General features: G+C 39.9%; 1 protein-coding gene and 1 long non-coding RNA gene across 8 annotated transcripts in view; one reads left to right on the forward strand and one right to left on the reverse strand.

Annotated features, from left to right (window-relative positions):
- LOC136345146 (uncharacterized) overlaps positions 1-23,344 on the forward strand; it is a 121,042-nt gene that overhangs the window by 82,464 nt on the left and 15,234 nt on the right. The gene's annotated exons all lie outside the window — the stretch shown is intronic.
- The window catches only part of LOC136345140 (puratrophin-1-like), a 150,582-nt gene that overhangs the window by 1,637 nt on the left and 125,601 nt on the right, over positions 1-23,344 (reverse strand). For 5 of the 7 annotated variants that reach the window (XM_066293169.1, XM_066293171.1, XM_066293170.1 and 2 more), the window contains 16 exons: positions 20,665-20,782; positions 16,628-16,826; positions 14,123-14,364; positions 10,780-11,035; positions 5,223-5,354; positions 4,409-4,687; positions 4,038-4,225; positions 3,534-3,980; positions 3,332-3,484; positions 2,922-3,261; positions 1,923-2,168; positions 1,723-1,869; positions 1,460-1,673; positions 1,289-1,405; positions 1,088-1,162; positions 693-923 (listed from right to left, as the gene is read on the reverse strand). In XM_066293169.1, coding sequence (XP_066149266.1) covers positions 693-923; positions 1,088-1,162; positions 1,289-1,405; positions 1,460-1,673; positions 1,723-1,869; positions 1,923-2,168; positions 2,922-3,261; positions 3,332-3,484; positions 3,534-3,980; positions 4,038-4,225; positions 4,409-4,687; positions 5,223-5,354; positions 10,780-11,035; positions 14,123-14,364; positions 16,628-16,826; positions 20,665-20,782 — 3,384 coding nt within the window. The remainder of the gene's footprint in view (positions 1-692; positions 924-1,087; positions 1,163-1,288; positions 1,406-1,459; positions 1,674-1,722; positions 1,870-1,922; positions 2,169-2,921; positions 3,262-3,331; positions 3,485-3,533; positions 3,981-4,037; positions 4,226-4,408; positions 4,688-5,222; positions 5,355-10,779; positions 11,036-14,122; positions 14,365-16,627; positions 16,827-20,664; positions 20,783-23,344) is intronic. The other 2 variants (XM_066293174.1, XM_066293172.1) reach the window with 1 other exon arrangement.

Consider the following 23,344-nt stretch of genomic DNA (forward strand, 5'->3'; position numbering starts at 1 on the left):
CAAAAATGTGAAACGTTGCCACCCTATACATCGAAAATGGTGTTTCTTCCACCATGGCTCTACGAGTATTAGCATTTTCTATTATTTTGTAGAGTACTATCGTCCTCTGAAATATCTCCATGGTGATATGTTACCCCCTGTGTGTAACAAAGTCCAGCAAAAGTTCTGGACGTAGTCCCCCATTTGCAAGAATTTGCACAGACACTAATATGCTCATAAGTTCCTAGTAAAGATTTTGGTTTCTGGATCGGATTTTCCATTTCAGATTTTCCTTTCCCAAGGACAGAACAAGATTCCAGCAGACTGTTCGGAAATCTTTCTATCTTTCAAATTTAGCAGAAATTTTGCCACAATCTAAACATTAAGCGGAATTCAGATGATTGTGGTTTGGTTTTGAGATGTCCATTGCATTTTAAGCCGAAAAACCTTGAAAATTGAGGTTTAGCAAAGGGACAGTAGGTATTTCACTGACCTCGACATGGTAAGTTTTTCCAGGTAAAATAAAAATCCTCATCACCTGTACCGACGTTAATCTCGGAGGAAGAGCCACGTGAATTTCAGTTGGCCACGAATATTTAACACTTAGAAAAACCGTCATTCATCATACCACTAATTGCCACACCCATTTAACAATTTGGCCCTAAATACCGAAATTTTAGCGCAATTTTCCTACTTCAATAGACTCTACTCACCTACAGAACACTGACTATTAAGCGTAGCAGATCGATATGGTTTGGGACTATCGAAATTCGAATCGAATCCGATACTGGAATGACCCTGGCTGGTGGAATGGCCCCCGGAACCCCCTGAGCTGGTGCTGCTTGATGAGACACTGGAGACGGAAATAACCGAATGAGGTCGTTTGATGGTTCGGCAAGATTCGGGGGCGGGACCTGCAATCGAGTTCCGAAATCTTGGTGCAGCTGCGGAAGGGAGAGAACAAACAAAATCATCATGCAGGGAAAACGTACTATTTTCAAAAAGGTACTAAATTCTAGTAGAAACTACTAAAGGTGCCAGTAGATTCGAAGAACCCCATGGCGAATTAACGCAATTATCGTGTAGAGAAATACATGTGGGGACTTACATCTGAAACTGTTATAAAGGTGTATTGCATTAACCCGCCATTTTCGCGTCACCAGGCAGAAATCAGAGTGCAAATCTAAAAAAATAATTCCAATGAATGTGAGAATAAATTCCTCTCTTAACATGCACAACGTAGATCACCGGCAACACTCATTACATCCTAAAATCTCGTTCTACGTTGAATATTTTATTGAGAACTTACTTTTGCTCAGTTGAGCTATACTAATCGATCTGTCGCTGATCTGGTCAGCGCTGGGCCTGATGTCCAAACAAGGCTTGTTACCAATGCCCATGGACGACATTTCGGCCATTCTCACAGCTGAGGAGAAGGAATAAAATTGGGATCACTATTAATCCAATAAGTCGCAGTTACCTCTATTCCTAATCGCTTGCTTCCACAGCAACTGAGACAGTTCTTCCGTCCACGCTCTCTTCACATCTTCAGACATGGACTGAAGAGTGAAGGTGTCGTTGGGTTTTCTCTTCCTGAACCAAATTTCGAATTTAGTAGGGGTCTCTCCGATTCGAGCTGTTAGTCCTATGTCGGTCATCTTTATACTGTTTTTATAGATGTAAAGGTCGAGATTCTGAAATTTAAATTTGAAGCAATTTGCATTTTTTTGCGTTTGAAAAAACCTTTCGGTCTGGGAATCGCCGGGCTTTGCTGAACAGTATAAGCTCCTCGAATAGGAAGACTTGTCGCAGAGACTTTTTACCGCTGCGACCCTCCCAAACTAAAAATTCGTTCTGCCTTAAAAGCCTCCCTTGTTCCTTTAAATTCACCTGAAAACTCTCACAGTAGAAATCAGTAATTTTGTCGCAAACCGAATTCATACATCACATTCCCTAATGCTGTCCATCGCCAGCAAATCATTGCCGTGCCTCAGTTGGAATCGGACCATCTCTTCGGCTTGTCGAAGGTCCTCCAGCTCTTGAATATTCCTCTCGGGGGAGTTCATCAATGCTGGAGTACACGCCTTCATCATTTGTTGCAACAGAAGGGCATACTTGCCCATGCGTTGCACAGGCTTCAAGAGATAACTGGCCAGGTCCATTCTATCACCGAGTTCCATTTGTTTGCTCTGTGTTATAATCAATGTTAGAAAACTGGAAAATATCGGGTGTCCCAAAAAAGGGGGGTTGACGTTGTCTATTATAGGTTTCGAAAACTGCCCACTTATTACCGAGTTGGTCAGCAGCTGGCAGAAGCACAAAATAAACCAAATTAATGACGTTTAAGGCAAAGGTGCAATAAATCGACGAGCCCTAAGAAAGTTGGTTGCATGACATGTCAAATGACCCATGAATTTGAATGGCTAAAGCTAGAACGTTGAAACTGTATGCATAGCACAGCTTGACCGCACAATTTACAATGTTGACGTTGGATTTGGCGTTACGTTGCGTACCTATGCGCAAAAATAGAAACCACCGTTTCATACTTGCCATTTGTTGCAAAAAACAAAACATGAATATACGCCATCAGGAACTAATTTAATTGGATTACGATGTCTCGCTATGGCTTGGCTACGAACGCCAACGGCAAGAACAAAGAGCTGTTTAACCTTCGACGGCAGCCCAGCGGCGGCTGAGCGGCAACTCCGCATGCAACGGCGTAAATAAATGTAGTGATAAAATTTATCGATATTTATCATTCAGGTCAGTCGACCCTTCAAATCCACGTTTGTGCATAGGAAAGTAGTGTGTGAAGTCAGACATTCCCCGGGAATTTACTACAAATCTACATAAATAATTCACTGAACACTTGAATAGAGCCCGTTCTTCTTAAGGAGTTTAACCCCCTTTTCGAGACACTCGGTGTAACAATCAATCCTCACCTTAAAAAACAGAGATCCATACTCGGACATCAAAGAATCCGATTTGGGCTTGTTCTTATTGTACAGGGCGTACAAATAAAACTTTTTGTCGTACTTGAGGAATATTTGGCCTACTTGCAAGGGGTTGTGCTCGCACTCTTCCAACTCCTCCAAGAAGCTGTGACTATGGAACTCGTAGATTTTCTCCACATTACCAAAAACTGTGTTCCTGTGCCCTCTGAGAGCTTGAGGAATGTCCTCGCGTTGCAGCTCTGGAATGTAGTTGACTATAATATAATCCAGAGATCTGACATAGTCCCGCTCTGTTTCGATCATCTCTCTGATGATATATGTCAGAGTCCTAGAGGGAATTCAATTGAGTTTAATTTGAAGTAGTCTAGGGAACATCTGCACGAGGCTGTCAAACCTACTTTTGGGTTTTTGGTTCCATGGTATGGTAGAGAGCATCGGAAGGTAGATCTAAAGTGGATGCGTGGCAGTATAGGTGATTGTTGGCTTGCACAGGAGGCACCTTCCTTCTGTCTTCCATATATGGATCGTCTTCAATTTCATCGCTGCTATGGCTGGAAAAACTCACCTAAAACCTTCATACTCAAGATAACTGCATTATACCTTTTATTAAACCTATCATCATTAATACTGTCCTGCTGGTTCTCAGCATTATCCTGACTGCTACCTCCGCTGGAACTGCCATTGCTGCAAATTGTACAAGTCTCCTTATAATACTGGCACGAGCACATCCTCTGCATCTTCATTTTGGATTCCTTGTAGGAATGAGAGCTGTCATCTCCTACAGAATTGTCCGCAGTGGATAATCCACTATCACAACGCTTGCAATTGCTATCCAAATTCTCAATCTTCTCCAAGAGGTTTTCCACACTTTCCCTCTCCTCTTTTATACCTCCCAAAGTCCCGCTATTCTTTCTCTCCAACTCCCTTGTAGCTGCGGCTTGGCAGTTGCAGTTATGCATTTGAATGTACCGTTTTTTCAGCTTATACGAAACTGAGTTTTCAGTGTCACTTTCGCAGCAGTTGCACAGTTCACCAGCGGCATGATGACTTCAAGAGAAACAAGCTTGAAGAGTGGGAAATTTTATTGTGAAAAATTATGTTTACCTGCAATGGTATATGTAAGCCATAGAGCTAACAGACCTTCTTCTGATTTGAGTGTTCTGAGACCTCTGGGGAGTGCTGGATGCGCTGAATTCGGAACTGGAGTAGAGCGAGAGGCTTTTGTCGGGGCCGGCGGGTTTGTCCGGAGGGTGGTCGTGGGGTTTGGGAAGTGAGTTTGAGTTTTTGAAGTTCTGGAATGGAATGTGAAGTTACCAATTTAGGATCCATATGAGCGAATAAACTCAAAAATGATTTAAAAGCGATGAGAAGAAAAAAGACACCGCAATTATTGTCATGGGTGAAGATGGCAGAGAGTCCATAGTTGAAGAAATTGGTTCCAGAAAAGGAGTTCGGATGCATCTAATTCCTTTTACCTTGCTCAACTGCAGCAATTTCTCATTGCCACTCCTCTCTGCCAACTTGAAGAACTCCTCCTGCTCCGCGCTGTCATCTTCGAGGATGTCCTGACACGTCTCCAAGAGTAAAAAGCATCTGGAGCTATCCTCGATCCTCTCCCTCGTTTCCTCCAAGTGTTCCCGAAACGACCTCATTTGAGCTGCCAAACTACTGCACACCTCCTTGAGATGCTGCGCTTTAGAGTCGACAATATTCTTGCATTCTTCAGTCAAATCGTTGGATTTTTCGATTTGTTTCTGAAGAAGTATTGAAGATTGTTAGATAAGCACATAATCATGGTCTCAATTAACTTAATTAACAGTATTTATGAATCGACTTATTCTAGTGTTAATAAAGTTGCGTTTTATTGCTGCTACACCTGACAAAGAGAGATGTCATTCAATGGGGAGATGGAGATTGTATTTAGCGCACGTTTTATAATCTAATAAAGTCCGAGCTTTATGGTTAGAATGTAACGGGAGATCATTAAAAAAACCTCGCTGCAAGCGGTGAACCGTAAACGTAGGGCGTTGATTAAGCCATTTGCTATTTACCATCGAACATCTGCCTGATAACCAGGTAACAGATGAATTGATCCAAGACGTGCCTCTGATGTTTCAACGACCACTTGAGGTTTCTTTAATGGTCCCTTCGGGCTCAGTTGAATTCTTTCATGCGAATGTCGTTTCCTGTCAATGGACACATGTCATATCTGAGACTTACATCCCCGGTGCGGCTCAGAAATCGGGCAGATCACTGGACCTAAGTGACGGCACATAAATTTTAACTTACCCATGCAATGAAGAAAAACTCGTCGAAGTTGTTGGCCACCTCTTTGACGCCTTTGGAGTCCGCAGAAGAGCAGAGAAGAAGGGTAAGATTGCCTATTTTTTCATCTCCGACGTTTTTGGTCCACTGCAAAAGCTGAAACCGAAGAGAATGTTTATGGGGAAAACGTCCTTTCCCATGCTCGTTATAAAATGTTTACAGTGTGCGAGATGTGTTCCTGCTCTCTCCCATGAGCCAACACACCTTCGTGTTTAATATCGATTGAAATAATTCTTTCCTGTTCAATTCGAAGTAGCAAAAACGCAACCCATTACCATTCAAAATCACTCGCAGCAATGGTAATTAAATGGCAGTGTAAGAGTACCTAATTTGTCTATTTACTATAAATACGTAGGCAGGTACTGAAACGAAATGCTATGACGTGAGATGAAATCTTCTTTAGGGTCAAAGCGTGCTCGATACCCGATTTAATGTATGTAATTATTATTTTACCTAAAGCTGATTATTTCAGGGAAGATTCACGACAGATCGGCGACGAGGAAGTTATCTGACATTTTCGCCTTTCTGGGGTTACTACCGGGTTTCGTTATTATCGTTATTAGGGGCCGAAAAACCACGAGAAAACTCCACTGGCAGTACCTTACGTAAGCTCTTAAAAGCACGACGAAAGCACAAATCACTATTTTTCCCGTCCCTCACCTCAATGTCGTCCCGAAGCACTTAAAGCAAATATTTGAGAACATACACACAGCAATCGAAGTAACAATGTTAAATTCCGAATCAACATCTAAACGTTTTGTAACATGGCTGACTAAGTAGTCATCGCAACTGATATCGCTATTTATTTTGAGAAATTTACCATTCTGCGGCGTTTATTCTCTATCTTAAGGCCAGGCATTGTCAACATTATCGGTAAGGATTTTTCTGGATCCGAAGCAATGATGGGTGGCTCGACAAGCGGAAATACAATGATGTAATTGAAAAACTGTATTCTATAAATTATGCTAATTGGCCATTAAGATTAGCGTTTATCTAGAGAATTGTAAATAGGAGTACTTCTGATGGTGGCGTTCACGTAGGGAATAGAGGCGGACAGAACAATATTGTCAAAACGTCTTCAAGGACCAAGATTCGCTCAACGCACCCACGTGGAGCTGACAACGCACCTAACGTGGAAAAGGTCGCCGAGGACCCTTTTTAAAACATCTTAATTTTTGCCCCTCATCTACTGCAGAAGGAAGCCAATGATGGGAATACCCCCAATTTGCACACCTGATCTTCCCAAACTTGGTATTGGAGAACTTACCATTCAGGTTTTCTGGTTTGGTCACTCAGGCTTCACAACTCAATTCAGGATTTGTAAAATAGCGTGTGACTCTTGGATCATATTTTCCAGATTTTTACCTTCTTCCCAGTGAAATTTGCAGTGCTTCAATCTGACTTCGACGTAGTCAGTTTTGAAATCGATATTCAGTATTTTACGATGGTGAATTTTAACCATTAAATTTAGAAACAAATTTCACTTTCCAAAACTTGAGATTTTTAAGTTCAATTTCCCGAAATCCAAATTTCAAAATGTTCGCTCTACGCCAATGACTTTTGGAAGTCCAAAGGCGGGTCCAGGCCACACGCGCCACGCTGCGTGGCGCTGAGCTACGCAGCTCGGTGGAGAATGGCGCTGAGTAGCGCAAAATGTTTTAAAGAAAAAATTGATTGAGTGCTTTGTTCCAGTTGGCACGCGCGCACACACAGCTTTAATTAAAATCATCCGTCACTCGGCCCAAAAATCTGCAGATCGCGCACCTATTTACAATCGCGTCCAAAACAACAGTTTTTCTTTAATGTACGGACACTTGCTGCATCGCTTCCGCTCTCGTTGCCGAATCGCATGGTTTGGCCCGCTTCAGCGCGGATTACCACACCGCGATGCGCAGGGAAGATTTTAGCTGCGCTGCGCAATCACTCTCAAGACGCCTTAAGATCAGTTTGATGCGTTTTTGGCAGTTTTTTTTTATCCAAGAGTATGTCCTGTTGGTCTTGCACACATTTTTATAATTTATGTGCGAGGCGTTTGGGTCGGGTTGCAGTGGATTCTTCAGGAACTTAACAGTGCTCGGAAATTAATTTAAGCGCCAGAAACTAGAATTTTCCAAACCCACATACTCTAACTTCTAACCGTTCTCACCTCTAATTTTAATTTCACCAGTCATCCATCAACTTCTGCTACTACTATTATCCGGATTACTAATCAGGATAATAGTAGTAGCAGAAGAATCAGGGATGTTCGAATATACCCAGGCGGCTGATGGAATAATCCAAATTCGAAAAAGAAACTTACAGCTGCGCCATTCTGATATGGTGATCCATCCACTAACGAAATACGACACAAGAGGAAGCACTACTCCTAGTAGTATGCCGAGACACAAATATTTAACATACATGAACATAAGTCATATTGACGTCATATTAAGATTGCAAATTATTCGGTAAAGTTTTGAAAATCTCATCTAGAAAATTGAATGACAGGACAGTTTGTTGGAAGTTTCTACAACTTCCTTGTTTTTTTTGTTTTTTTTTTGTTAAACTGCACTTAGACTGTGAGTCAATTCTACAAAATGAATGCTATGGAGCATGAATGATGGACTCATCATTCACGCTCGATAACATTTGTTACAGTGTAGGGATTAATAGACCTTATCGCTTTTGACAGACAGATGCAAAATTACTGCGTTCTTGTCGAGCCGTGGTCAGAAATAACCTCCTGGAATATTTACGTCGATTGAAGCTTTTCGACCTTTCTTTTCCACGTAATTTTGGAAATTCCCCGGGATATTTCCAGCAAATCTCCAAGTTTCATCTGCATTTGCACAATATCAGCAACTTCGGTTCAGAAAATTGTCCCGATGGAGTTCCTAGTAGTTCTGGGAGCAGGTCTCGTGCAGCGAAAGTTTGAAAAGAAATAAAACACCAAACAAAGAGGCGAAAAGGGCACAGTTACCTAAATTTCGTCCGATTACTTCTTCCGAAACATCTTAGAAGAATTTGGGGAATTCTTTCAATTTTAACCGAGAAACGTTTCTATTATAGAAAATTCCTTCCGATCATAGATCCAGTTAATATTATACACTTAAACGAGTCTAATCTCTCAACACCAATTTGCACTTTCCGCAATCATGCCTTATCACACGAAGGTGTCCTACTATGCGTTAAGTGTTCAGGAAAATTCCCCATATTTCTCCACTTAAGGAAACGAGCCAATTTGTAAAAAAATGATTTACGGCAAATTACGGAAACAAGACCACCAGCAATAAGCCGTAAAAGGCCCCCCAATCAGTCGCCTTCATGCATTTTGCCCCGCATGAGACGTGTAAACATCTTGTGCGACATCGGTAAATATGGAATAGACAGTACAGACTCCACTGCGGAATTATTTATACATTTATCATGGCGAAAACAAGACTTTGAGATAGCTGCTCCTAACAAGGGAATTTGTTGGGAATGCCTACATAGTGAAGACACAAAAGTCGGAACCAATTCAGTAAAATTTCAACAGGGCCAGGGTAAAAAGCTATTACATCACTTGGTAAGTAGTAGCAAAAGAACTCTCATACGATTTGACACGTGATTTTGAATTTTGATACGATCTCTCGAAATAGACAAATTTCTCGAAGATGCAGAGTTTCCCACAGATCTTGTAAGTCTCGCGGAAACAACTGAATTTTCCAGAAATGATAAGATTACGCATTCGTTTCACCAATGGAAAATAGCGCGATATTGATTAAGTCTTTCGAGGCACATACTCCACCGATTTCCGATGTTTCACCATTCAAAGCCTAAAAAGCCAAAGAAAACACGTGTTCTGCTAACTTTCAATCAGACCTCTTTCATTTGCCTTAAAGTGAAGTTTTTGTCAGTGATTTGCAAATAGAAATTTCCATTATTTTCCCTAATTTCACCGAATTTTCCTATAATTTCAAGTAACATGAGATGGCAATTAATTAGGTCAATTTTGCCGGACTTGACAAACCATTGGAAAATGCAAACCTGCTTGAATAAATGGCAACTCGGCGCAATTCCTTTGTTTTTAAATTATCCTTGTCGCTGATGGAAAATGTCCGCGTTCAAATTGAGTTCCCTGTTGCCAGATCTTCCAAATGATTTACTTTTTTTAGATTTTTCATTTAAATTCTATTTCCTCCATTATATGAGATTCCTTAATACTGCAAAGCAATTATGGAACTCTCTCTTCCGTTTCTTGTTGAAGGATACAATTCTGAATAACGTTATAATTGCTTTGTAGGAAACAACCCTCTGTAAATTGTCCAGAATTGGATGATTTGGAAGAGTTTTCAATGCTTTAAACATCTTGTATGAATGTTTAAAACATTCGAATGTAAATCCGTTTAAGATTCGCAGGATTTCCCAAAATTTCTAAATTCTCTATACCATTTTTTATATACAAGGAAATGGTCGAACTTCGGATGGATTGCCAACTATTTCCAGGAATCGAATAATTTGATATTAGTTAAAAATCTTAAAATTTCGTTACTAATTTTCAGGGAACTCCCATATATATAAAACTCCTCAGTATTTCTCAGACATTTCTTGGATCCAAGGAAAGGGCTGAACTTTCTATGAATATGATACGATTTCTAGAAACACTTCAATATTACTCGAGAATGATTTTAGTGAGGTTTGGAGCCTGCATTAAATTGGAAAAATATTAGAATGTCCTACGCATTTTCTACGAATTTCTAAGAAAATCTGCAGAGCTTTAAAAATTTCCCAAAATTTAAGAATGTCGAATTTGTCTTAACGTTTCAGTAATTCGCGAAATATTCCATAGATTAGATAGGACAAGGATACTTATTGAACACATTTCCCCTTAATAAAATTTTATTATTGTCTGAGTTCTAGAGTGAATTATTGAAGCAGGAAAAGTAAAAAGAGGTATGTATTTCATCTTATATTACCTAGGCAATAAAAGTGACGCTTTACTGCTGGCTTTGGGTCATTGAAATATCCTTTTTCCGTTTTATGCTACCCTAGATATTTGAAAAGAATGTTACAACTTGAGATCCCTTTATATCGCCCAGTTGTAAATCCTGCCCCCCCCCCCCTCACCCCTAAATTTTTTTTAACGAACTATTACTTTTCTAAAATTCAAAAGCAGCATTAAATGGGACAAAAATATGATCTTTTAACATTAGTTTATTTTTCTAAATGTGTCTTACGTCATCGGTAGGGCGAAGCGTTCGATAAAAAAAAAATATTGCAACATGGGCCAAGTTACACATCAACTAAAAGATATTTCAAAATTACATTTAATGGTGTAATGTAAATTAAAGTTGATCGGTTCGTTTTTGAGAAAAAGCTACACACACACAGAGGCTATATACAAAAAAAATTAATAAATGTTGAGAAATGAAAAAAATTAAAAATAATAATTTGTTAAAATGATAACAGGGAGGGGCGCTACCATTTAGAGCCTGATGGTATGTTGTGCCAGGAAACGAGCTATGAAGAAACTACATTAGAGTTGCCAACTTGGCAAACTTACTTCTTCGGCCTCATCCTGCATGGTGCGGTACCTGGCCAGCTCCTTCAGTCTCTCCATTCTCTCCAATCTCAGCTGCTCCAATCTCTTCGTTACTCTTTCAACTGCATTATACGAATCGGAGGCAAACGTCGTGCTCCTCTTCACATCCCTGCTGCTGGCTAGCCATTGCCCTCTTTCGGCCAAGCTGGTGACAGTCTTGTTTCCCTCTCTTCGGAGCCTTTGGACCGTCTCCGAATCCAAAGCCCTGGATATTTGCCTGAAACCAGACAGTGAAGTCAACACTGTTTTTGCCATGATTATTAGACTTACACGTTAATACGACACATGGTTTTTGACAAGAGAAAACTCAAGGGTATTAAACTCAAAATTGATACGCCCTTTAAATTATCGCAGTAACTGGCACTTTCTTCCTTAAAAGCACTTTTACAATAAAGAAATGGGTTAACCGTTCCGTTCTTTAATAAGACACTTAAGAGAAATCTAAATGAACGTAGAAATTAAGGCTAAATGGGTTTAGATAACAGGAGAATAACGTGATATGGATCATTCAGAGAAAAGGAAAAAATTGTCGCAGAACTCACGTAATTCCCACTGAATTGAAGTTGGACCAGAACGAGGGATGTTGCCAACAAAATAGAAAATTTGCTTCCATTGGCACTCACCATCACGTTTGATGGACACTTGCAATGACTTAAGGTAGAGAAAATATCGTAAATTCTTTCGTGTCTCTCAGAGAATGCCCCTAAAAGGTGTATGCTACCAAAAGCATGTCATAAAGACAATTTTATCGCCGATGCAACGTTCTCACGTTTTCAAGCTATTTTGGGAACAAATTTGTACCAAGATGCCGACTACATATTTTAGTAGCATAAAATTAGGAATTCTTGCTGTTGGGCGAAGATTGATGGCTATTGAAAAGTTTAGGATTTTTCCCTTAAAAGTGCTGCAAATGTTGACTTAAGAGGAGTCCCAATTAGGCCGAGATTACAGGAGCAAAACTAGCTTGTGCTAGTCGGATATGGAACAGCACTGTCAAGGTCGCCATATGAGAAAAGATTTGAGACGTAGAACATGATACTACTTCTGGATTAAAAAAAAAAAACCACATGAGTGCAAAGCAACGGGGAATTAAGGCTTTAGTAGGCGAAAAAAGACCTTAAAGCTTTGCTTTATGAACAAAAAACGGCAAGGCAGGTGCGAATCCATATCAAGTACGGTGTGGAACTTGGTTATAATGAACCTTCAAGGGATTTTGCCTGTAGTTCGTTATAGGCAATCGAGCAGAGAAGCTTGTTGATTCAAAATTTCTGTTTTATAACATATTAAATGAGAAAAAACAACAAAAATCTTAAGTACAAACTAAGCTTAGCTAGAAAAGAAGTCCGTAATTTGCCTCTGCACCTTGCAGTTTTTCACTACTTTTTCAGTTATTTTAATTTTCAAAGGATCTATCGCATTTAAAAAGTTTTCACTTCTTGGATGAGTCATTTGTACATAATATGCTTGAATTTTCAAAACAAAAAGGGCCCTTTAAGCTGTGTGGATTAATACTCCATCATTTGCGTCAACTTCCCCCTCATCACTCGAACCGTTTTCATATTGATCATAGATGATTATTTGAACGATGTTAATATCGTTAGGAAATTCGGCAACTTTCACGTATTCATCGAGAATTATCGTATTCATTTTAGTTAATTTGCTCAAAGTCAGACATGTGCCAGTTTTCGTTCGTTTAAATCTCCAGCAGCATCCCCCAACGATTCGCTATAAACGAGCTCAAAGCTGCAGAAAATAATGAATATCGTATGTCATAACCGAGTGTTCGTTACAGCCGAATTCTGCTGTACTTCACTCCGAAATTTCATATACCTTTTGCAATAGCTTTAGAACTAATGAAAGAAAAATCACGTTGACGTCATCAATTTCACTGCAAATTAATAAATCTTATCAATTTCACTAATCGAGTGAGAGATTTGACCTTTCCCTACATAATATACACGACCCCATTATTCCTCACTTCTTTACATTCCACTGACCACTACTCGCACCACCTTCTTTTCGATTGCATTTTCGCTTTCCTTACTCACGCTCTTTTTCTCACGCGAAAAATCAGCAAAATTTATTGTTATTTTACCCAACTCAACATAAGACCTTGTGGGACGTCCATTACAGTCATTTTGATTGATGTTCTTCAGGGTCCTTCACGCTACTTAAAACATTTCGTTTTCAGAGGGAGTTTAGAAAATCCATAACACGGGACGAATTTTCAAATGCAATGAAAAATTGTTTTTCTAGATTATTCCAAAGGAAACGCCGAGCTTCAGCTAGGTAAGAGGGGATGAAGGGATACTAAATTCGCCCCGTTTGAAGTCCCAGAATAAATATTCGTCAGATCCGATTTCAATTGGTGCAAGGATTCGCTGATTAAGATGCTATCAGAGAATAAATTACTGATTGCATCGGATTAACAAATAATTATATCGATAAATAAACTTTCTCAATCTTAAAGTCTGAGCATTGTTAGATTAGCGGCATTTTGGACATACACAAAAGATAAGACTATTTATGTGCATAATGCATGATTCGATGAAAATGTAAAAAATGCTAGATTTACCGGGAAAAGTCGCAGCTTTTCCGACAAGTAAAGCTTAGAATTGAATTAGTTAATCAAGTACTCACTGTCGTCGCTGCATGGCGGAAAATCCAGCACAACACTTAGAAATGCTTATCGAGTGAGTAATCCACAATCAGCACAACACGGGAATCCCCTACACCCCAGGCGGGTCCGAGCGTTTAGTAACCACCACCTCACCACTGGCCACACTGACCGATCGAACACATATTTTGCTTTTCAACCACAAAAGTTATTGAACGATAATTCGCACTGAACATACTGATGCACACGAACTTTTCGTCTAATCTGATAGGAACTATCACTCATTTTTTTATAATTTGATATGCTGTTATGTTACGAGATCAACCAGTAGAGGATCTCTAACAATCATTGGCGACTCACAACATTCACTAGATCAAAATTTATGCCTTTGCGCTGTTGTGAATAACTGTTATGATAAGATATGCGCATAATTTGTTCATTTTTCCCCAGATAATGAACTTTAGCACTACCTGAACCGTTCAGACAATGAGCGAGTTGTATAACGTGTCGGAAAATAAAAGCGTATACACCAACAATTAAGTCAAACGAATGTATTTATTCGCTTGAGTAATGCAGAACGATGGATGTGTACCAATTGAGACAAAAGTGCGGAAAAGACGTCAGAAATCCCGTGGGAATCACTTCAGAATTTACTTAAATTTAAAAATTCAGGAGGCGACTTCTTACCTGCATTGATGATTCAAAAACCTCCTTGTCACCTGTGGCGGAACCTCCTCGCTCCTTAAATGCGACAAAGTCTTCAGCAGCGACTGACCCGCGCTGGTGCAAGTGGTTATGAAGGGTTCTAATTGCTTGAAGAACTCCACCCACTCTAATTGGTCATGGATGCAGGTTCCTCCACAGCTAGCAGGGGTCTGGTCCTGAGCAAGGTATTCCTTCAAACTCGATTCTTCGGTTACCAAAATGGCCTGCAAGGCAAAACACTGGAATGCCGCATCAAAAATGACCTCTTTGCCTACATAAAAAAATGAGTAGATTATCATACACCTAGATTTTTTTTTAGAGAAATTTATGGCGTACTCAAGGGAACACGGAAATTTACATAAGATGGTATGAATGGCCAAATTAAGGTAATTTATGGAATATTTGCGAACAACTTTTCGGAAAAAAAGGCTCATAACGGCATTGTGCTTTAGTTCAGGTAGTTGATTAGCATTAGATTTAAATATTTCTACAAAGTTTTGCACATTTTTTTAGAAAACATATGGTAAATGCAAAATTTGACTAGTTACTGCTATTAAGATTAGCCTAGCAGACTTCTGTTTTATCAGCGGACACATTCCTTAACTTACAGTGGTTAAGTGGATTGTGCTGGAAAGATAAAAACATGAATCTTTAATTTTTACAAAATCGAATTAACAGTTATCTGTTGAGTCGAGTTGTCCCACAAAAGGCAGTCAGCGAATTTGAGCAAGACCTATACCTCTGGGTAGCCGCAAATTCTCTGGATGCGCCCTTTGTTTTTTTTGGCTAAATTCAATCTCAGAAATAACACTGAAATTGGGGCATTACAAGTTGGCCGTTCCATAACTTGAGAAATTAACAATCCTCGGCATTGGAAATATACGAATGAAATGTGAGGGACACAGGAGATCGTGAGAAAATCGACGAAATTTTTGGGGGCATGGATTGGTAAGAAAATTTAATATCTTGTAATGTTGGGACACATCTAGAAAAAAAGGTATAGCAACGTCAAGATATTCTACTATATTTATCAGCTAATAGTTAATTCCCCCAAGGTTGCTAGGCTTCGCTTTTATTAGTTTTTCAGTTATAAGTTGTAAAAGGTTGAACGGTTTTCAATGATATTGAAAAGCAATTTGAGATACGCATTTAGCATTTCAACTTTAGATAAAATTTTATCGGTGTGTACTGATTTACAAATGAGGTCTTCGATAGCTCTTTATAAATAATAGTCTAATGGGGAAAGGTCTGGCAGGCGCGCCGGCCAACGTATGTATCCACTGTTTTGGAGGAGGATTTGACATTTTAGTCACCACCTGCGAAATTTGCTCCACGCCTGTCCGCAGGACATGTGAAATAAAATTCACGTATCCTGCCTACTTCTTTAAGCTACATTAACGTGTAGAAGATCGCAAAAAATACGCAAGAAGCCTGCCCACACGCAATGTGTGTGATCCCACAGAATTTCTCTTTATTATTATAAATTTCACACTTAAAACATTTACAATGCAATTATAAGGCGTGAGCCTTAAGGTTATGTTATTTCCCTTAGAAAACACTTCCTTATCAGCGATTTTCCTTGCCAATCATTTCGATACCGTAATGCAAATTGTGCCCCAAGTCAGAGTTTGCTTTGGCCTTTCCTGCCAGAGCGAAGACACATTCTAATTGCAGTTTTAATAGAATGGAAGGAAATTTGCTATTAGCTTAAAAATACATATTACACCGCATTATAGTGGGATAGAGTAAAGAAAGAGAGACGCCTTTAGGCAAATGTTTGCTGCTTTAAAGATTTTATCATTAATCACGCAGACTAGGTTTTTACAGACTCTTGAGTAAACTCTTAGTGATAAAGTTCAGCATTCAAAAGTTGAAAAAGAAGTCAACGGTCTATTATTCAGGCGCGCTCTCAGGCTCCAAGGCTCTAAACGCGTCAGCTGGTGGTTATCAGGGATTTTGGTCTAAGTGCGGGAAAATCGACCTGCTCAAATGTCGCTTGGAGGGTAAGATGTAGAAAAATCGTGAGATAAAGACTTCCTCGGTTAGAAGGATCTTACGTATTGTCCCCGAACCGGATTATTTTCTTATCGTTTAGGCTCGATTTAGATGCAAAAAAGTACCTCATGTCGCACTATCACTTATTTCACGTGGCACTTGCACTCAACAAAAGCGGAAAAAGAGACAGGTTCGTTACTCTTCAGAGGCTTCCACTCGAAATGATGCCCGCATTGTCTCTAAGTTTTACAACATTTTAAGTGACTCCTATAAAAGGGATTTGATGAGCCGAACCGTATGGGCCCGGCTTTACCGGATATGTCAGTCTGAATGGAAGTGAAATAAGCGCCGAGAATTTTAATTCAATGTCTCTGTTGTTACACGGTTGTCGATGATTATTTTGTATGCTTTTTGGGTGTTCGGAGTTCAAATTTGAATGCAACACCGTGACAATATCAAACCATCAAGTGGGGGGCGAGAGCGGGGCCTTACCTCAACTTGACTAGCTAAAGTTCTAGAATCCTTGTCGTTTTTCCCCCCCGCCATGCCAGAGGTCCATATGAGGAATCTGTGGATTTTGATGCAGTTTCCTATCAGGCAGATGGACTTGTCCAGCATCTCTAGCATTTTGTAGTCGGCCTCGTTTTCTGCAAGCAAGAGGATTGTGAAGCCTTTTTCCCTGGATTCAGACCTAAAATGAAGAAAAGTTTTGCTGAAGAAAAAAGTAAATTCTGGCGGCACATAAAGGCAAAATGAGTCTGAAACATTCATTATATGCTGCGTGACATAGAAAGGGGAACACCCCGTAAAAAGGGTTTCATCTAGATATCTTTTAGTATGCATGTTTCTTACGCTAAAACAAACAATTTCTTAAAAATTTGAATAAATTTCATTGTTAAAAAAATAATAATAATAAATTGCCGGTTCTCCGCCGCGTGTTATACATTCCTGTACATGTCTAGGCATAGATGCAATGAGGTGATTGATACCCTTTTGGGGGATCTTGGTCTAGGCTAACTAGAAAGCATGATATAGGGCCGTTAGGATTTGTGGGGGATGGGGCGAATTATGCAACCTTCTGCCTACAATATTCCATACATGTTCAATAGGTGCGAGGTCTGAAGATCGAGGTGGCCAAAGTAGCAAATCGACTGCATTTTGTTGAAAGAAGTCCATAGTCACTCATGTGGTCGTGCATTGTCTTGCTGGAAAACTGAATCTGTAAGAGTTTCCAGATATGGCACGAGATGAGGTCCAAAGACTTTTTGGATATACTGCCTCTAACGAAAAGTGAAGGTGACTTGCTACCATAGGCAATAGCACCCCAAACCATTATCCCAACAGTCTGATAGATATGCGTCTGTATTTTAAACTGAGGATCCCCTCTTTCACCCCGTATGCTTCTTACTCTGGCCCGACCATCATGCGTACCAAAACAGAATCTGGATTCGTCACTAAATATGATAATATCCCATTCCAGATTCCAATGTATCCGTTTTCCGCACCACTGTAGTCGATTTTGACGATGATTTGAAGTGACGGGTAAAATAAGGTGGGAACGGTAGGAAATAAGACCAAATTTCTTGTCTGGTGATAAATAGTTCGGATCCCAATGGGCCTTCCATGCTCAGCAAACTACTGATCCCCCCCGCGTCTTCGACAAGTCGAACCTTTCCCTTGCAGCCATAATTCGAAGGTGGGGTTCGTGGCGTTCTGTAGTTCTTCCGGATCGTTCAGTACATATTCTTCTGCCTGTTTGCTCTTCTTGAAGCCATTCCTGATAACATTTCACTATGCTGTCTACATCATGGTTCAATCTAGTGGCGATTTCTCTAAATAACCGACGAGCTTCTCGTAAACTAACTATTCGACCTCTCTCAATCTCGCCCAATTCATGAAAACACACGTATACAATCATGCACACCAAAAATTATTTAAATCAAACCATTTTTTCGGGGTGTTCGCTTTTCAATATCACGCAGTATATTAATCAGCTGAACGGTGGCTGCTGTGGTGTATCTCAGAATTAAGAACTTTGTACTACGAGAAACTGCGTTTTACCAGGAGTTTCCCCCAATTCCCACAGGAAATCAGCTAATCGGAGCTAAGAATTTCTCCTAAGTGCCAAAGAAATCTTCGACGACCGTGGTTCTAAGAGAGGCATCTAACCTGGTAGAAAAGCGTTCTACTTCAAACCTGGTCTAAATTTAACGGAAAATTCCTATTTTTTTCCATAGAAAATGTGATCGAAAAGTGCTAATTCGACCCAAATACGAGGGTAGTCCCGGAAGTACCCGAGTTAACACTTAAAAAAACAAGGAAATATTAGATTATGTATTTCTCAACATGGTCTTCTTTGAGATTAACACACTTTTTCCAGCGATGCCTTTTATACCCTCCTTATAATAAGGAGCTTTGAGTGTCTCAAAGTAGGCATCAGCCTCGGACTCCAACTCCTCATTATTGGCGAATTCACCGAGCCATTTCTTCACCTTTGGAAATGGAAAATAATCTGGGAGGTTAAATCTGGCAAATAGGCGAGGAAAAAGTTCGAAATCAAATTGATAGATTTTAGCCTTCATGATGACGAAAATGAGACAAGACTTGATTTTTCGCCAAATGCAGTCACTTTTTCTTAATTTTTTCGCTTAAACACTGCAATAAATGTGTATCATATTCTCTGTTTCTTGTTTTTCCTTTATGCAGGTAGGGAATAGAAATGATCTCACATGCATCTCAAAAAACCGACGTCATCACCTTTCCTGCATAGGGAACGGTTTTCGCCTTCTTTGGAGCTGATTCTTCCCTTTAAGTCCCTTATATTTGACTGCTCTTTCTTCTCAGGTATGAACTGATGCAGCCATGTTTCATTCACGATTATGAACCGATGAAAGAAGTCGGCTTTGTTGCCGCGAAGCTTTGCCAAACACTCACTTGAAACGTCCTCACGGCGCTATTTTTGTTACGTTGTGAGTAACCACGGCACCCATCTTGCGCACAGCGTTCTCATATTCAATTATTGGGTCAAAATGCGACGAGCAGTAGTTTTTGAAATGTCTATCATGTCTACTAACTCACGCAATTTTAGCCAACGGTCTTCCAATGCGGTTTTGGGGAAGTTCACCAAAAAAATCTGGAGTGGTCAGATCTGCAGTGCCATCGGGTCGACTTCATCTTGGCAGCTCGGACGACCGCGTTTGCACTCCGCCACCCAATATTTTACAATTGTTAACAAAGGACCAGATTTCCTCAGAGTTGAATCTAACTCCGCTTTGATGTTCGATGGACTAAGACCTTTGAAATGAAAGTATTGAATCGCGTGCCGATATGTGTTTACTAAATCTCTGAAAACGTGCACCAAAAGCGGCTCCGAATCTGCTACAAACCGACGTGCCACCCTCAAACTTCGGTCATAATCTTCTCATGGTTACGTCTTTGCGATATAGGCACAGTTTTAACAAAAGAATCGTCATTTATGTGACAGGTGCGGCACTTCCAAAACTATTTTCGTCCTTCTCGGGGAACGTTATTTTTAACTATTTCCAAAATTTTTAACGCCGATATCTCAGAAACTCACGGAGTAAATGGGTTCAAAAACATCCGAAATTGGCCACATTAATCGGCTCAACAGCTTCACAACCCTCGTCGGATGCCTCCTTCGGCTTTCGCGATATGGGATTGCTTTGAACTCTATTTTCACGATCTTGAAAATATCTTTGAAGGAAAGGTGTCTTCAACTGCATTTGGCTGGTTGAAGGACGATGAAATCCACCCGGGAACGAGCAGCAAAGCAGAATTCAGTTACCTATTAAGGTCCATTGACCTGAACTAATCTTTTTTAATGATTGACGATAGGAAGAGAACCATTGACAAAATCGACGCACAGTTAAACTGCTCTTTCCTTGATCAGGAAGAGGTGGGGGCTGCTAACGTGGGCCATTTACTCGAGGATCGACAAGATTAACGAGATTCCACGAACTGCTTCTTTGTACATTTTTAGAAAATGTTGATGAGGGATTTAGTATTAACGCAAAATTGTAGGAAAATAATTAAGGGATGTAGATACTTTACGAACACGTAAGTGGTTGCCATCTAAAACGCTTCCTTCTCCATCTTCTATACAAAGAAACTGACCACATGTGCGAGATTAATCATCATACCGAGAACTCATGATTTCATGTCGTGTGTTTAACTTAATCAAGGAAAAAAGGCGAGAAAAAACCTGTGCTTGATGTCGCTATTGTGTTTTCTCTTTTCCGCAAGTCGGAGCTAAATTGGTGTTAATTGTCTGACGGAATTCGATAATTGGAATTATCTAAATTACATTTCTGCGGCATCAGTTTAGTGAAAATTTCTGCAGGAAAAGGGAGGAAAACGAGGTGAATGGGCATTAAACGATTTATTTGCGACCGCAATGATTAATCGGACCGAGGAGGAGGGCTGCGAAACCAGGGTTCGCAGCCCTCCTCCCCAGGGGGGGAAATTCGCAGCTCGTGAAGGTCGAGATGGGTTTTGAAGTCGATACTTACGTGGGTATTGAGGTATAATAGAGCAGCAGCTTCGCAATTTCGTATTTGTTCAATGCTGCTCTGGATATACACTCGGCGTAACACAGAATTATTGGTCGTCCATCGTTGTCTATCGTGCCTGAAACCAAACAAAATTTATTCCCAATGGGTCTCTGAAACCCTTTTCAGGGCCGCTTTGCTCAGAAATTAAGTTCGCCCCCTCTTGCTCAGAAATTTCTTCGGCTTGAACAATTAGCTCAGTATCAACAACTAATTCAGTGCTTAAATGGCTAACACTAGGTTGTCCGTAATCGATACAATTCCAATAAATCATGGCCGGTTTTGAGTGCATATTTCTTTTCTGTTTGGCGGAGCTTAAACGAAATTCAGCTCGTTATTTCGCTTTTGACAGCATATGCCGCATTTTAATTATAAAATATTCAATCGATCGATTATACCTTGTTGATAAATGGTTTTGTGTAGGTGATCCGCTTGCACTAGAATTCTGAGAGAATTCCAACGTAAACGTACCTCTTTCACTTTTGGCTTTTGATGAAAAATCGTGGACTGTATATCAGGTAGGAGAAAATGTGTTTTTGAACATGGAAAATCGACCCGTAATACCGGACATCCTTCATAAAAAAGCTTGGAGAGATACGTTTTCGAATTATCATAGTCTCGAACGTCTTATCGGAGCTAACATCAAACGAGGTCAAACAAGAACTCATACAGAGAAATAGCGTTAATAAAGCAGTTTCCGAAGATCCACTTTAAATTAATTGATTATTCCTTCAGTCCTCATTAAGCCGCCCCTGGATCCTGGAAAGTATTTGAAGCAAATTTATTTTATGCTAATTTACAGCTTTCAGTAATATGCGGCATAAAAAATGAGGTCTACAGTGGAGTACCGAAAATTCGATGTTTCATATTTCGATATCCTGAAATTGCTGAAAATCATTACATAATTCCTTAGCGCTCTCAGACGCTCCTGGCTTTCGTCATTTAAATCCATTGGACTTGATGATAAATTGAGATTTTTGGCAAATTTTCAGCCCCGAATCGAGGTTGACATGTAACAGAGGGAACTACTTTTCTTAAGTTTCAATACGAAAACCACGCAACCTTTTTCAAAGGTATAGATAAGTTTTATTATCGATGGTTTTTTTCAAACTTGCACGAGTGCTAGTAAGTGGATAAAGATCACGAGGGCACGCAGTACGCCAGTGCGTTTCTCAGTTTAAGTTGCACGAGTGTTCGGCGAAGAGAATCTTCTGAATCCCCCCCCCCTTCAATACGATAGCAAGATTGAAATATTACAGTTTCTTACAAAATCGCTAGAGTGACCATCGGGGCAATCATCGCGATAATTGTAGTAGGACAAAGCACGCTTGTAATTTGCTAGTGATTTTCTGCGGTGAAATTCGCATAATAATCAGTTAAGCCTCTTGGTGACGCCCCTAAATTCAGGCTCTCGAATGAATTTGATTTTACATTAAATGGCAATTTTTAGAAATTTGGCAGATTAAACATGAAGTCTACAGAAATGAACGGAAAAACAACAGCTCTTCCAAATATACTCTGTTTCATATGAAATGCTCAGCTCATTAATAATAATAACAACTAAATCTTAATGACAATGTTTTGGGGCCAATATTAGTACTCTCCGTGCAGCCTTTGTCAAATGGCATTTTCCAAGAAGACAATGCAACACCGCATACTGCGAACATTACCCGAAGGTACCTGGAACAAGCACAATGGGAAATGCTGTCTTGGCCTGCACGGTCATCGGACCTATCACCTATCGAACATTTTTGGGACACTATTACCACCTTGAGGTCGCATGGAATGAAATACTCCTAGAGGATGTTGATCATTTGTCGCAAAGCATGCCGCGAAGAGTATATGTTTCATTGCTGTACGAGGAAATGTCACTAATTATTAACTAAACTTTTTTTTAAATTGAAACTCTGATCACTTGATACCTTTTTACTTTGCCAAAATTGCTTACAACACTTAATTATTACCATTACTGGATGGTGCATTTCATATGAAAGGGAGTGTACTATATTGCCTCTTAGCGGAATATTTCGATTGTTTCTGATGTGACACGAAAGTGGCACGGCACTGCTTTTTGTGCAAAAGAGACCATTTATCGGAACGAAAATGATGTCAACCAGAAATTTGAAAATAGGCACTGCCTGTATTTATAAAAAAAAAAAAATCGGCAATAATTGGAAAACGAAATTACGGGCCCGCCGAACGGGTCTGCGAATTGCGTTTACGCCCTGGAATATCATATTGAGTAATGCAGCACTCAGAGCGCTAAAACACTTCCAATTGCCGCTCTTAGGGCCAATATATCAAAAATAATGTCCATGGACAATACCTTCTTGGTAGCGTTACCAAGACATTGATATAGTGAGCTAACTTTCCCCACTGAAGTTGATTGAGTAATTGTCCTTAATCTGAATGAACAGTCCATTTTAGACGTTTGCAAAAAATCCGATTTTTGCTATTTCCTCTGCGGCAACTCTGACATTTCGCAGTATCGATAGCCGATTCAGAATCGATACAATAACTCGTGGGTCACGCCCCAGGTCAATCGTGATAGTATTGTTAAGTCGTCCGATTGACTTTTAGTTTCAAAACGCGAAAGTAATTTCACTTTTTGCGCGTTCGATTAAATGATATTGACTTTAAA

Source organism: Euwallacea fornicatus, chromosome 18, assembly GCF_040115645.1.
Source record: "Euwallacea fornicatus isolate EFF26 chromosome 18, ASM4011564v1, whole genome shotgun sequence".
NCBI classification, from domain to species: Eukaryota; Metazoa; Arthropoda; class Insecta; order Coleoptera; family Curculionidae; genus Euwallacea; species Euwallacea fornicatus.